General features: G+C 46.3%; 1 protein-coding gene across 1 annotated transcript; it reads left to right on the top strand.

Moving 5' to 3' along the window:
* Window positions 1-1,182: 1,182 nt before the first annotated feature.
* LOC131728568 (protein Wnt-10b-like) lies at window positions 1,183-11,341 on the top strand (the record flags this gene model as incomplete). The annotated part of the gene is made up of 3 exons (XM_059019582.1): window positions 1,183-1,462; window positions 4,063-4,433; window positions 4,938-11,341. Coding segments are annotated over 3 exons (1,110 nt in total), but the record flags the coding sequence as incomplete, so codon positions are not given.
* Window positions 11,342-16,267: the final 4,926 nt, after the last annotated feature.

Below are 16,267 nucleotides of genomic sequence, written 5' to 3'. Positions count from 1 at the left end.
AGTGAAAGTTGCAAGCAAGAGAGAGAGAGAGAGAGAGAGGGGCTTTATTTTGTGATTCGTGTGTGTATGTTTGTGGGCGCGTGTGTGCGTGTGTTTCGGAGTGTGTGTGTGTCTGTGTGTGTGCGTGTGCATGTGCATGTGTTAGAGTGTGTGTGTGTGTCAGAGCATGTGTGCCCCGCCCCCCATATACCCTTCCCCCACTCCCACCCCCCCACACACACCCAAGCCTCCAAAGGTGAAGGACATAATTGGCTTCGACACCTGGCATCCTGCAATTAATGTTTAACCACAGAGCTGTAAGTTGTATCAGTATTTATTGATATTTCACAAACTAATTCACTAGATGCTAATCTTTTGGCAGGGTCTGTGTGTGTGGGGCTCGATTACTGGCTGCGTGAGTTCTTGTGGGATCTGTTTATATATAAGCATCAGTATTTGTTCAAACTTGTTTTAAATAAACATTTCGTTTTGCTTGTGTTGTACACCAATGACTTTGATTGTCAGAGTTTCCCCTCCGAGGACTTAGTGGGAAGCTGGCTCCCACTCTAGCCTGACATGAGGGGAGTGATGTGCCAAGCTTGTGTGCTTGATCCTCATTAGAATGAACACACCTGTGCCCTTGCCAGAACACATGACAGCTACTGTGAAGTATGTAGGGCAATGTCGCTTTCAGTGCTACTTGATTGTACTGCATTACTTTTGCAGGGTCGTTGCAACGTTGCGTAACACTGCAGTATATTTTCCAGGGTTTAAACAAATAAATGGTCCATATTCTGCAATAAATATAATCTGCATTCCCTGTTGCAAGCCAGTCACCACGGGGCAGCAAAACAGCAGGACTGGTAGGCTTTGATGGAGGGCTACTAGTAGATGCTCAGTTGGTAGGTGCTTCCATAGCCAAAGTGCTACCATTGAGGCTCCAACATAGAATCAGCATTGCATATTAAACTGTAGAGGTGGTGGAGCCGCTATGGCTGGCATGGAGATGCAGTTTAACCTTCTTCAAACTTTTATGAACCAGCCTCATTCAAGATCTGCAGAGCAAAAGAAGTTATGAGACTAGCACCCTAACCCATTGTGTCTCAAACACAATCAGCTCTGTGATTTAATCTGTTTTGATGGACACGGAAATGCAGGTTCATTAACCTTGGAGTGCGAGGGTTTGATCTCTGACTCCCTTTGTTTCTCCTTCCTTCCAGAGTCCTGTGCAATGATATTTTGGGTGTAAAGCTGCCGGGCGACCCTGAGCTGACGCCCAACACGGTGTGCCTGACCCTGCCGGGCCTCAGCAAGCACCAGATGAGGCTGTGTGTGCGCAGCCCTGACGTGACTGCCTCCGCCCTGCAGGGCATCCAGATCGCCATCCACGAGTGCCAGCACCAGCTGAGGGAGCAGCGGTGGAACTGCTCTGCGCTGGAGACCGGGAGCAAGCTGCCTCACGACAGCCCCATCCTGAAGAGAGGTGAGGCAGGGGAGGGGCAGGGGGAGCAAGAAGGGGTGAGGAAGGATGGGTGAAGGGGGCAAGCTGCTTAATGACAGCGTAACAGGGCGCAAGCTAGGCACGAACCGGCGACCCCACGCACCACAGGCGAGCGTCTTAACCATAATGCGAAAGAGCCGGAGTCGTCTGCCTTTGTGGTTTTAGAGCCTTTAACCTCATCTCATCTCACTGATGGGACAGGACAGAATCTGTGACCATATCACACAACACTGCCCGTTACAACAGCATGACAGACACTGACGAGGGGAGAGTGAGGGGGGGAAGCAGGTGGTACTGTTAAGGGGGACTAAAGATGGGCGAGGGAGGGGGGAAAAACTCTGCCCTAGATACTGGGGACTGCTCAACGACAGTGTGCTACTGAAGAGGGGCGAGTTAGGGGGAGTGAAGGGGAAGCAGAGGGCACTGTTAGGGGAGAGTCATGAGCTAGGATGGTGGGAGGGAGGTGTAAGTGTGCATTGAGCGGGGGGAGGGCGGTGACAGTTGTTCGAAAGGTATTTTGGACAAGGGAGGCGCGGGGAGGGATTAGCTACAGGCACCTCTCCAGATTTCAGAGGGAATCTCCCTGCTACTCACTGCCAGCCCCCAATAAAACTGCTCATTAAAATACAGAGACTGTCCGACGCGGTGCTGTCAGAAACTGGGAACCGGCCCAACTGCTAGCCAGGACTTGCAGGCAGCGACACACAAACATACAGCACATTTCCATCTGCTGATGTACCGCTGGAGGTGCAGCCCTTACAGAAGCATGTCTTTAAAAAACCCTCTGGGATCCCATTGTAATCCCAGTGTTTCACCCTGGTGAAACCCGCGCTAGCCATTTGCAGACCACAGCGTTACCAACAATGGAAACACAAGGACCCGATGTTGTGATAATGAAACATCCAACAAAAATATAACAAACCGTGAAGTCTCCTATTTTAACGATGGAAACGATGGCGGCTTTTAGATCCGCCATTGTTTAGATCAATTGGCTAGACCCCGTTGTGTATTGGTTCATTGATTATATCACGAGATACAATGTAACCACAAGGATACCGTTCTGCTAATGCCTCATACCAGTTAATCATTTTATATTATAAACCAGAGCAGAAAAAAATACCCCTCACCTTAGAAACATTTGCCATGTATTTTAAATCTAGACTTCCACACTTGTTTTGCTGTGCTTTTATTATGGGAGCGTGCTATCTGTATGCTAGCTGTGCGCGTGTGTGTTCTGTGTTCCCTGCACGGTCCTGTCGCTGTGCTGGGGAGTCTGTGCCCCAAGGAGTGCCGCGGTCGAGCGAGGTGCTGAGCACTTCTTCCCATCAGGGCAGAGAGATGATAAGAGCTGAGGAGCAATTAAGTTTCAAGAAAGGAACGATCTGAGCTTTTTTTTCCCCCCTGGGCTTTTGGTAGGGCCTGCTTCAGCAAATACAGTTATTAAAGCTACAGTATCATAGTGAACGGGCAAGCGTGTCTGGGTGTGTGTGTGTGTTTGGGGTGGGGTGGACACACACTGATACACACACACACACACACACAAACACACACACAGACACACACACACACACACACACACACACACACTCTGACACACACACCCACACCCACACACTCTGACACACACCCACCCACACACACACACACATGCACACACACTCTGACACACATACACCCAGACACACTCTGACACACACACCCACACCCACACACTCTGACACACACACCCACACACACACACTCTGACACACACACACACACACACCCACACACACACACTCTGACACACACACACACACACTCTGACACACACACCCACACACACACACTCTGACACACACCCACCCACACACACACACACATGCACACACACTCTGACACACACACACACACACACACACACACACACACACACACACTCTTTCATTGTATACCCAGGATGAGATTGAGATTTGCATCTAATTAACAATCAGTACAGACGTGACTCCAGGCTGTATATTCACTGATAGATGAGAACCCGTAGCTCATACTCATAATCTCCACTACACTAATCTATCATCTATTTGTATAAAATGAACGTTTATTTGATAATAACCAAATTCAATCCAGAAGGTCTATTGGAAGATAATGATTTAATACAAAATTCAAGGCAGGTTATCATATGCACCAGCATATAGATCGTGTGCCAGATAGAGAGAGAGTGACATGATATGAAGTTTAAAAGCACATAGTATCATCCAATTCTGGCTGTATAAATAGACATAACTTTCCCCTCTATTGCGTTTGATCCATTCACACCCCTCCTCCTCCCCCAGCTCCTCCTCGTGGCTCCCCCCTGGTTCTCTCTGTCACTGGAGGTTGACTGCCTTGTCCAGCAAGCGGGTTCTGCTCATTTTGAACGGGGACCCTAAAAGCTCACAGCTGAGAGCTGCAATTCAAGGTCTCTTGAGCACTTTCATGCTGCCTGTTTCTCATGGTGTACCAGGGATTGCTCTCCTCTCAAGCGAGCCTGCATTGCTGTGTGATTGAAGCATCCCAGGGTTGTGATCGCGGTTTTCCTGTGTCGTTCGTTCTCCTGGCAGGTTTCCGGGAGACTGCGTTCGCTTTCTCCCTGCTCGCGGCGGGGGTGACTCACTCGGTCGCCATGGCCTGCAGCCTGGGCAAGCTGCAGGGATGCGGGTGCGAGTCCAAGCGCCGCCGGGACGAGGATAAGATCCAGCTGAAACTGAACCAGCTGCAGCTGCAGACCCTGCAGAGGACCAAGGGGCTCCCCGCGCACCTCCTCCAGAGCCAGCAGGGGGCGCCCAGCCTGCAGGACACCTGGAAGTGGGGCGGATGCAGCCATAACGTCAAATTCGGGGAGAAGTTCTCCCAGGACTGGCTGGATTCCAGCGAATCGCCACGGGACATTCATGCCCGCATGCGGCTCCACAACAACAAAGTGGGCAGGCAGGTGAGACTGGCATAGCAGGGTCACTTGTTTCATAGTCCCCTTTGACCTTTTCACCAGAGTCAAAGGGAAATAAAGTCTGGTAAACTAAATGATCTGCAGAAGAATGAAAAGGGGGATCTTGTTTTGCTTATAAGAGCTAAGCATTTATTTTATTTTAAGCCTATCACACCTTTAGAACATAAATAAATTAATCAAAAGTACAGTGTTGTTGCTCTAAGTATAATCTGAAAAAATTAGTCAAGCCAGTTTTGCTTGTTCACAGTTTGTGCTCATTGGCCACTTTGGGATCGAAGTTAGGAAGCACTTTCATTTTTAATGTAGAGAGATAGAAATGCATGGAATAGTGTACCATGTGAAATAGTGACATCTAAAGACACTAGGAACATTGAGAAAGCAATTAGATTGTGCCCCTGTGGAATAGTATTCGCTGTGCTAGGAAGGGATGAACCTTTATTGGGCTGAACGACCACCTCTCATTCCCAGTGTCTTGTGTTCTGTCGGCAGGTGGTCAAAGAAAACATGAAGAGGAAGTGCAAGTGCCACGGCACCTCGGGAAGCTGCCAGTTCAAAACCTGCTGGTACGTCACGCCCGATTTCAGGCTGGTGGGATCGGTGCTGAGGGACAAGTTCCAGACGGCCGTGTTCATCAACTCGCAGAACAAGAACACGGGCGTCTTCAACCCCCGCCTGAGCAAGCAAAGGGTGTCCAGCCAGCTGGTGTACTTCGAGAAGTCCCCCGATTTCTGTGAGCGAGACCCTGCCTTGGACTCGCCAGGCACAGAGGGACGGATCTGCAACAAGACCAGCCAGAACATGGACAACTGCGGCAGCCTGTGCTGCGGCCGCGGACATAACATCCTGAAGCAGACGCGCAGCGAGAGATGCAACTGCCGTTTCCACTGGTGCTGCTACGTGCTGTGTGAGGAGTGCCGCGTCACGCAGTGGGTCAACGTCTGCAAGTGAGACCCGCACCGTCCCGCTGCTCACCCCAGGGACTAGTCATGTGATCAAGAAGCTGTTATATTGACCTGCAATAGAGACCCAAGCCTTCCCAATGTCTTTTTATGGGGTCTCTATAAAACAAGAGAAGCCAGAAGAATCGTTTCTAGAGCACAGTGAACTCTAACCCTGGCACCAGTACCTCCTCATGCAGTCACGATGGCGTTTATTTAATTGAATTCTGAAAAATAAATAATGCTGTCTCTGGAGTCAAACAGAGGAGCTGCAAGTCAAGGACACACTGCCCCAGCGTGAGTGCAGTCAGGGTGGACGCCTTGTGAAACCCAGAAAACTGAGCTCTCTTTATACAAGGATGGACTAGGCATCGCTGTTTCAGGAGTGCCTGGTCACTGAACGCCACAGGATCCTGATCAGTGCACCAAAAATCGAGTTCATCTTGTTAAACAATGAAATAGAAACCTTAACAATATCTACTTCTCATTTTCAGAGTGCTGTGTCAACAATATCCCACTCAAACACCATTCTCTGTTCATACTAAGAGGATAATCAGCCTTGTTGTACGCAGCAGAGAAAAAGACATGGCTGATTCTGGAGTGTGATATCACACTGCATCAACAGGTATATAACACTCCACTGACACCACTGTCTCCATGTAAAAAGGGATTCTTAACCTGTGCTTGTTAAACAGTATAATAGGGACCTGAGAAACTGACAATGCCTTTTCAGGGGTGTCTCCGAGTGTGATCCAAACTTTCCCACTGCTGTCACCTGCTAACAAGAGTTTTTTTTTTTTATGGACCTGCAGAAAAGACATTGCGGTTTCAAGCCCCCAAAACATATGAATCTAATTGTGGTTTGAAACAACTTTTGCAATTCTTGCCACACCTACTTACCAAGCCTTGGAAATTGTTGCAGGAATACAGTTTTCAACAGGAATCTATAACTTTATGACACACGCCTCACCTCTGACTGAATTTACCAGTAAATTAGACATAGTGCATAAACCCAGTCTCCTATATTTCCTTGTGTTCTTGTTCGTTCAAAACCCAATCCCTCCCCCTCCTCGGCTCGGGCAGCTAAATAAATCAAAAGGGCTCTTCATCTGCTTGCCTGAACAGCAGCCCCGCATTTACAGGCAGCGCAAGCAATTCCATAAGTTCTTCTATAAAAAAAAAGAAAAGGATACACAAAGACGTTTGATACTGGAGAGTTCGTCAGCCCAATCTGTGCACTGGAGAGGCTTACAGTGCTTTACTGCTGAGCTGATGATTATGAAGAGAGATGAGTGATAAAAAGGATTGGAGGTTTTATTAGATCTCTTTAAGGCTTTTCTGGCACTTGAAGCTGTCTGGAGTTTTAGGGAGATGGACAGCAGTGCTGGTGCTGTAACAAGTTTTTTTTGGCAAGATTTCCTCCATGCATCTGTGCTTTAACAGCCCTGTCTAGCAAATACCTGGGTGGTGTAATGGGGCAGGGCAACATTTAGGCATATATATTGAACTCTGGAGCTAATGCATAATCTATGAAGCAGCAAGGTTTTGGGTTCAAATGCAGTAGTTGCACCAAGGTCATACGCATTGACGTTTTATAGTGCTATACAGTCCATGTACAGATGACTGGACTCACCTAAACTAGACACTTGTGGGACTCCCTGTAGTGATAAGCCTGTGGTGGCTTGTGGTCTTTTCAATCAACCTAAAAATGACCTAAATACAGCCACCGTTAAAACAAGGACCTGTTATGTTCAAGTGATTTAAAAGCGAAATGCTAGTAGATAGACTCACACGCACTTAGCTAGAGGTGTTGGTTTCAATTACCTTTTTAGCAGGGACCCTTTTTAATGATGTAGTGTTAGATCCGCCGCTGGGAGAGTGATGGAACTGACCCCACAGGTTCAGAAGAGGACGTGTTTTTGGACCGGGAGCTGTTTTTTTCAAGCACAGTGAAACCTGCATTGCTGGAGTGAACCTGGCTACCGCAATTCTATAGAAAGAAAAGACATACAGAACCGTGAGCGAGTTTGATTTGGACCGGCGTTCAAGCAGACTGTTCCCTTGTGTGTGACGTACAGAGGGCCCCCCTAAAAGCTCTGTCCGTTTAAAAAGCAAAAAGGCACGATGTGTAAAATGAATCAGTATTGCTATAGAGTAGAGATATCATTGGTTACCAGCAGATCCCATCCTATTTATCAGTGCTCATGCTCTAAATGATGTAGGGTATGTATGTATTATATATGAAATACTTCTCCGCAAGGGTAGTTTTCAATCGTTTTGATCATCATATCACTTGAGGAATGCACTTCTCTTTTGCCAGGAGAAAAATAATTTCTCTTCTAAGGATGGCGGTGTACCCAGATCATGCTCCCTCCTGCAACAAGGCTGGTTTTCTGTTCCCACAATACACTGCTCATCTCAATCAGAGCACCAGCATTGTTGCAGGAGGGAGCACCGGTCTGGATACACAGCGCTTTCTTATAGAGAAAGCCTCTTTCTTCTTGTCAATGCTCAGGTGATTCCCCAGGTGATTTCAGACCCATGGTGTGTGAATAAAAAATACCCAAACAATCAGGATTATGTTGAAAAACATGCCGCTGCGGGATACAGCAAAGCAATGCCTTTCATGTGCACACTGCAGGGGGTTCTGTAACACATTAAAGCTCCAGTGACTGCGAGTCTTCGTAACAAATTACAGACCTTGGTAATAATCCTTCAAAGCAGAGCAGAAAATGAAGACACCGTGTCGTCTTCAAAGACATGAAAATATTTGTCTTCTTCCACTTCAACGTGATCCCATTTTCACCGTTCGCCTCGGGCAGGGCGGGGTGGGGGATGACATCCCTATAGATCTGATTAATTACTCATTAGCGTTTTCTTAAGACGCTCTTTCAGATAAAATAAGTCATACGTTGACAGGGTTCACAGAAAGGTCAGCCCTGTTGAACTGTTACCTGTACGGGTTAAACCAAAAATGAGACCCCCCTCCCCTCCCCCCAGGTGACTTGGAAAACTCTTAAGAAGAGTTCCCTGGAATCCGCTGCAGCTGACAGATTGGGGGCGTGGCCGCACAGTCACTGCAGTTCAAGCCTTCAGAACATCACCTTCAAGAGGAGAGGATCTCTCACGGACTGCCTGTCCCCCTAGGGCACACCGACAGAACTGCAGCTACTCAGCAGCTCTGGCCAAAAGTTTAGCATCACTTAGAATTTCAGGATTGACACATAATTAAAAAAAGAATGATATATGAACATACTTTAGATCTTTTATTTAACATCTTGTAATCAAAGAAACTACACAACGATATCGCAAAAGTCTACCGGAAGCCATAATAGTAATATTTCATGTTTCGAAATGTCACATTTTTCAATATTTGTCAGTTTTTCATTAAGTATATGGAAAACTACAAAGCGGTATGCAATTCACTATGTTAACGTAACATTATTCAGCAGGTTTCATTGGACTTTATGAAACTAAATGAGTTAACTCTATAGGGTGGTGCAAAACTTTTGGCCATAGCTGTACAGCGGCTGGACAATTACAAACGGGCCGTTCTTTACCTGACCGATTCAGGCAAGGCTTGAAACTCTCACCACCCAGCACCCAGTCCTGCGTTCAGAAGATCCCCTGTTCAAATAGATTAATGAAATTACTAGATGCCAGGAGTTTGAACAATCAACAATAAGGCATACCTGTAACAGGAGTTGTTCGTGTAGCTGTAGGGAGGAACACTGCGTTTAACTTCAAACTCCTGGCTGCTGATCATGTAAGAAATATACTTCATTGAAGGTAGCTCTGAAGCACACTGCCAAGTGTATTTCGCAATATGTAAAAGCTGCCTTTCACAATGGGACCGCTAGCGAGACAGCCAATAGAGATGGCTGCAGCTTCCGTAGACAAGGGAAACACTGATTTTACAAACCTTTCCAGGGACTGTCTGAAAAGTGGTTACAATCTGGAGCACAGACTTTGTTGTGTGGGATGCGTTTCTTACATCCACTGGGGGCAGAGCGTTGCAGTGGGGACAGGTTAATGGTTACACACTGGTGTACCAGCTGTAACGAGAAGACAGGTTTGAGATCTCTTTTGAGGGGCTTAAAACTTCTGAGTCACCAGGATGGGTGGAACAGAAAGAAAACTAAAGGAAGAAGAAGAAGAAGAAGATTTTCGCTTGGAGCTGCTCTCTCATGCCTTAAGAACATGGTTGTGTCTTTCCAGAAATGTGTTTGTGTCTCTAACAAAACAAACGTTTTTAATCAGTGGCTGGGCTCGCTGTGAGGGGAGGCTGTCCCATCTGGTTTGATGCACTGAACACTGTCCCAGTGCCAGCAGCACAGAGAAGCTTGCTCCTCGCTGTGACACTGTGATTAATATCCCTCCTGGAGATACTTAGCGGGCTGTAATTACTGTGCACATTCTTCTCCCTCACAACTACCCCCTCGTAATACGTGAACTGTGCTGGGGAGAGCGAGCCAAAGCATGGGGGAAGGGGGTTCCACGTGTACTGCAGGCATCCTGTTCATGAGAAGTACTTTTTTTTGGGGTGCTCGTTCAAAAAATGGGGACCCTTATGTCCGTCATGTCCGTCCATCCGTCTGTCTGTCACAATGCAGTAGATCGATGCACAGACAAAATAAAGAGATGCACGCTTGCTTGCTGAACAAAAAACGGTCTGTCCTGTTAAGTCTGTAACACGTATATAATTGTGCAGTTGCGTCATTCCTCCACCTAGGACTAGCCATATTGAACAGTGTTAAACAGCAACTGTGAACTGGAACATAAACGTTCATGGATTGGAGTCGCGACATCACAGTGAACATCTGCCTTGATTTTGCATCAGTCTCCACCGAACTTACACTCCAAGCTCTCTAAATACGTCTATAAATAGTTAGCATTTTTCTATAGTCCAATAAACTCTATAGGAATTACTGTAGGGGGACCCTCTGTATGTGCTTCTACAGGGTTATTGTTTTACATGCAACTTTCAGTTACAACAGTCTTCCTTGCACCATACATACCGTAGACAAAGATGAAAAACATCTAGCAGCATTATCTAGTCCGCAAGCCGATAATAGAGAAGATCTTAAAAAATCTATAATCTATAATCTGAGTATAGCAGCCCTATGGCAAATGAACCAAGCTGTAGCAGTTTATCTACAGCATAGTATTTTAAATTATTTGCATATCATGAATCAATGTACCAAAAAACAACTGAAGGCTGTGTAAGCACGCTATAAGGAGGAGCAGTAACAAAGTTAATAAGGCTAATAAGAGCTGAGAAATGTTGGCTGTCAACGGCAACTCTTTACAAAATAGTTTTGAATAAAGTGTGCAGTCTGTCAGCAAACCTCTGGTTTGTATTATCTCCCATTTCTTCATTTTTTTTTATTATTCTTGATATTAGTCACTGCGAGGGGAATTTCCTGTCCTGTCTCTCCCATGTGTCATAAGCAGAGAGATCAGAAGTGAATTCCTTTTGTGTCACCGCAGAGCCATTGCAAAACGCAGCACTAATCAGAAGCAGCCGCCTCCGCTTCCCTTGAGACAGGGTTCACTGCTGGGAAACCGTCCTTCAGCACTGCTTGTGCTTTAGCAGTTACCAGCAACAGCTGCCACAGAGACACAGGCAGGACATCCCTTTGCCTGGATCTATATACAAGCTGCATCTCCCTGTTGTGAACAAGTTTCTGCCACATGGGCAAAACACCAGATCTGACAACGCTGTAGAGTGATTGCAGGTGTTCCTGTACACAAGACAGATATGTTTCCTGTGTTTGGTGACTTCGGCTCCAGTTTATTCTGGAGATGTAATAGAAATGACGTCCCTGCTGGAACTAGAGCCCGGTAAGACCTGCAGAACAATTCTCTTTCCTATACTGCTAGAGCACTCTGCAGTGTTGAGAGTGGAGTTCTCTTTCCTATACTGCTAGAGCGCTCTGCAGTGTTGAGAGAGGAGTTCTCTTTCCTGTACTACTAGAGCGCTCTGCAGTGTTGAGAGTGGAGTTCTCTTTCCTATACTGCTAGAGCGCTCTGCAGTGTTGAGAGTGGAGTTCTCTTTCCTATACTGCTAGAGCGCTCTGCAGTGTTGAGAGTGGAGTTCTCTTTCTTATACTGCTAGAGCACTCTGCAGTGTTGAGAGTGGAGTCCTCTTTCCTATACTGCTAGAGCGCTCTGCAGTGTTGAGAGTGGAGTTCTCTTTCCTATACTGCTAGAGCGCTCTGCAGTGTTGAGAGTGGAGTTCTCTTTCCTATACTACTAGAGCGCTCTGCAGTGTTGAGAGTGGAGTTCTCTTTCCTATACTGCTAGAGCGCTCTGCAGTGTTGAGAGTGGAGTTCTCTTTCCTATACTGCTAGAGCGCTCTGCAGTGTTGAGAGTGGAGTTCTCTTTCCTATACTGCTAGAGCGCTCTGCAGTGTTGAGAGTGGAGTTCTCTTTCCTATACTGCTAGAGCGCTCTGCAGTGTTGAGAGTGGAGTTCTCTTTCCTATACTGCTAGAGCGCTCTGCAGTGTTGAGAGTGGAGTTCTCTTTCCTATACTGCTAGAGCGCTCTGCAGTGTTGAGAGTGGAGTTCTCTTTCCTATACTGCTAGAGCACTCTGCAGTGTTGAGAGTGGAGTCCTCTTTCCTATACTGCTAGAGCGCTCTGCAGTGTTGAGAGTGGAGTTCTCTTTCCTATTCTGCTAGAGCGCTCTGCAGTGTTGAGAGTGGAGTTCTCTTTCCTATACTACTAGAGCGCTCTGCAGTGTTGAGAGTGGAGTTCTCTTTCCTATACTGCTAGAGCGCTCTGCAGTGTTGAGAGTGGAGTTCTCTTTCCTATACTGCTAGAGCGCTCTGCAGTGTTGAGAGTGGAGTTCTCTTTCCTATACTGCTAGAGCGCTCTGCAGTGTTGAGAGTGGAGTTCTCTTTCCTATACTGCTAGAGCGCTCTGCAGTGTTGAGAGTGGAGTTCTCTTTCCTATACTGCTAGAGCACTCTGCAGTGTTGAGAGTGGAGTCCTCTTTCCTATACTGCTAGAGCGCTCTGCAGTGTTGAGAGTGGAGTTCTCTTTCCTATTCTGCTAGAGCGCTCTGCAGTGTTGAGAGTGGAGTTCTCTTTCCTATACTACTAGAGCGCTCTGCAGTGTTGAGAGTGGAGTTCTCTTTCCTATACTGCTAGAGCGCTCTGCAGTGTTGAGAGTGGAGTTCTCTTTCCTATACTGCTAGAGCGCTCTGCAGTGTTGAGAGTGGAGTTCTCTTTCCTATACTGCTAGAGCGCTCTGCAGTGTTGAGAGTGGAGTTCTCTTTCCTATACTGCTAGAGCGCTCTGCAGTGTTGAGAGTGGAGTTCTCTTTCCTATACTACTAGAGCGCTCTGCAGTGTTGAGAGTGGAGTTCTCTTTCCTATACCACTAGAGCGCTCTGCAGTGTGGAGAGTGGAGTTCTCTTTCCTATACTGCTAGAGCGCTCTGCAGTGTTGAGAGTGGAGTTCTCTTTCCTATACTGCTAGAGCGCTCTGCAGTGTTGAGAGTGGAGTTCTCTTTCCTATACTGCTAGAGCGCTCTGCAGTGTTGAGTGCAGTCAGCTTTTCAACACACACAGTCTGTTTCAAATTCAAATTCAAACCTTTATTTAACCAAGTAAAGACATTGAGAACAAGTTCTCATTTAAAATGCCGACCTGGCTAAGAGGCAACACAAATACAACAGACAACAATACATAGACAGTTCGAGACATTACAACAATATGAAATCCAAAAAAATCCATGTAATCCATTGCAGTACCATGGCACCATACCAGTACCAGACAGAGCGTGTGCTACTGTATCTGTGTGCTAGTCCTTCCAAATCCAGCTAATAAATATGCTACAGTATCTTCAGGGTAATACACTGTGATTATAATGGGATCCCAATGGCATTTTTTTTTTTGTAATTACAATGTACTGTGCAGTGGGTTTGTAATGGGGTTTGTGACACAGTTTACTGAAAAATCCGCCAGAGGAAACATGTGCGCAGAAACAGCTGGAGCCTCTGCCCACTGGGGAGAGACGCTGTTCTGCGGCCCGCTACCCACCACATGAAAGGCTGTGCCCAACATGAAAGCACGGTCCTACTGCTGAGGGCTGCAAAACACAGACATCAGGTCTCCGAAAGGATGCAGCTTTGGCACCGACATCACAGTGAACTTGGCTCCAGCTCCCCATCTCCCCTCGAATCCTTCTTATCTCAAAGCCACCCGGCTGCGTTAACTGAATCCAACATCTGCTCTGCAAACAGCCCTTGAATCAGCCCACCTTCCCCCCCCCCCCCCCACCTCTGGGTCTCTTTACTGTGTGATTGTAGCTAATGAATCAATTCCATGTAACGTACCTGCTTAACACTTCTGCTAACTACACAGGTTTCAAGTGTGCAGTTTTGAAAGAAACACCTGTTACAGCAAGCATGTATTTGTATTTTAAACATGAGACATGGTATTACATTTTGACTGTCCCCTTACAGTCCCATTTTTTGTGTTTCCAGTAATTCCAAGTGGTTCTGATGGCAATGAATCAGATATTACACATGCTTTCACCTGCGTGCAGGAGCTGCCTTCAGTTCTAGTTTCCTGTCCTAGATATATGCGACCCAGGCTAGATCCCCCTCTTTGCATTGGGAAGATCCAGCACTGTCTTAGGGTAATTGCACTGGGAACCACGAAGAACAATTGCAAACATCACAAAGAGGTAAGGCGACCAAAAGAATATGCTGGTGTTCGACTGCAGCTTGTGAAACAGGGGTAGAAAAAGCACTGCTAACTGATAGCTACTGTAGTGACTGCAGAACAGCAGTGGTGTGACTACATGTGAGTCAGTGCTGTAGCTCTTCTGTGTCAGCTGCGATTCATTTAGTGAAACATCTGAAGAGCCATGTGTCTGAGCAGCAATAACCTACCAGAATTACTGCTGGGCAGTAACCATGGAACTGTAATCTGATGACATTGTTCAGTAGCTTGTAACTGGAACGGTTCCTTTTTCAGACAGGTAAAGGAATGTGGCAAAGGATTACTTTTTATGTGAGAAAAGGACGCAGCTAAAAAGGACTAATGCATAACGTCACATGAACATGCTTTTCACATCATCGTGCTAGAAGAGAGTCCGAGGAGGGAAGGGGGGGGGGGGGGGGGGGGGGGAGGTTCCACAGCTGGATCTTCAAAGAATATTCTATGTAAAATGTAAACTGTATTTGGATCCGATTCCAGAGGAACCAATAAAGCAGCGGCCGGAGTTTCTAAAGAACAGAAAGCAGTTTGCAAACAGAGATATTACCATGTCATTTAATACCCATTACTTAGCGGACAGTTGAGTAAATGACTTACAGCTTGTATTTTAAGTGGTTCCCTACAAAGGGAGCTGCTTAGAAGAACTGTCACAACACGGCCTTGACTGGGAGCTGCAGGGGCTGTGATGTGGCTCAGGGTATTGGAGAAGGACTTGAATGAAACCAGACTCCCACTGTGCCCTGCAGCAAGAGAAGGGGGAAGGAATGCATGTGCATCTGGAGATCAGAGCAAGTGGAAAGAAGGGCTGGTCTCTGATGCTACATTTCCATTCAAGCAAACCTGATTAAAGAGCATTGCCCTTTCCTGGTGTTTATTGACTGCTGCACTTTAATTTAGAATATTATATTTATAGATATAATGACTTCCTGTGCTGTAGGTCAATGTCATGTACGAATTTGGCAATTTCAAGGTGCCAAAAGCAGAAGTTTTTTGTTTGTTTGCATATTTAAAATGAAAATATGCGTAGCTACTATTATTCCACCAAATTGTGCTTGTTACCGTGTATTATAAAAAACGCAGCTTCAGTATTTAAAATAAAATAAAATACAAACTGAACAAATAGAATTGGATTTTCATCTCAGGCTCTGCTCTTGTGGTTTGTCACGCTACCCCCCTCTATGGCACTGCAGCCTTATTCTGTTTATTTGGAAAAGTTGCCTGAAAGTAATAACTAATGGTTTAAATTCCCGTGAAAAGCAAACAGGTAGTTTTGTTCGGGGGAGGGGGGGGAGGGGGGTTGAGTAATGACCCGTCAGATTGGGCCCCCCTGCAGGCACCTGATCAGGTGACTTGATCCCTGATCTCCCAAAAATTCACCTGCAGATAAAAACCCACCTTCACTTTCTGCACACCTGTGCCACTAACTCTTATCTAATCACGTTACATTGTGCAAGAGTTAGTGGCACAGGTGTGCAGAAAGTGAAGGTGGGTTTTACAACTAAGAAAAATGTGAAGCCCTTTCACACAGACAAAAACAGGGGAAACACCTGCCATATGTAGCACACACTTTGCGATGCATTGTTCCTGCATCTTGCTGTAGGATCATTCTCTGCTATACCAACAGAGTGACCAAATGTCAAACGGGTGTTTATTAGCAGACACTGTAGATCAAATAAATGTGTGGAAGAATTCTTTCTAGTTATGGCTGCTGATTCATGAAATGATGACTAAGGAATGACTGTCTGCGGTGCAGGGTGTGTCATACAGTCAGGGGAGCGCTGGTTCCTGGCTGGGGATTCCTCAGGGAGCAATGGCTGTGGTGCTCCTGCATGGCAAAACCTGCATGGTGCTGATGAGAGGTAAGAAACAGATTTCAAAGCCTTGGTTTGCATTCCTTGACATCAGCCTAGCAGACATTGTGTTGGTCTCTAATGGACCCATTGTTACTAATAGCTGCAGTTTCTCAGACTGTCAAGCAGCCCATTAATCTCGGATTTAACTGTGGGCTTTGGTGACACCTGCTGGAGACTCGTATATATACACACACGCCGTTACACAATGTAAACATTTATAATCCCTTAGGCTTTTAAAATATGTGTCCTATTCCTTAATTAGATTCAAAACCAGACCCATTTTCACTGTTGTCAATATTA

The sequence above is a fragment of the Acipenser ruthenus genome, unplaced genomic scaffold (assembly GCF_902713425.1).
Source record: "Acipenser ruthenus unplaced genomic scaffold, fAciRut3.2 maternal haplotype, whole genome shotgun sequence".
Lineage (NCBI taxonomy): Eukaryota > Metazoa > Chordata > Actinopteri > Acipenseriformes > Acipenseridae > Acipenser > Acipenser ruthenus.
The sequence above is the reverse complement of the archived record's forward strand: the minus strand, read 5'-3'. Positions and strand labels throughout refer to the sequence as shown.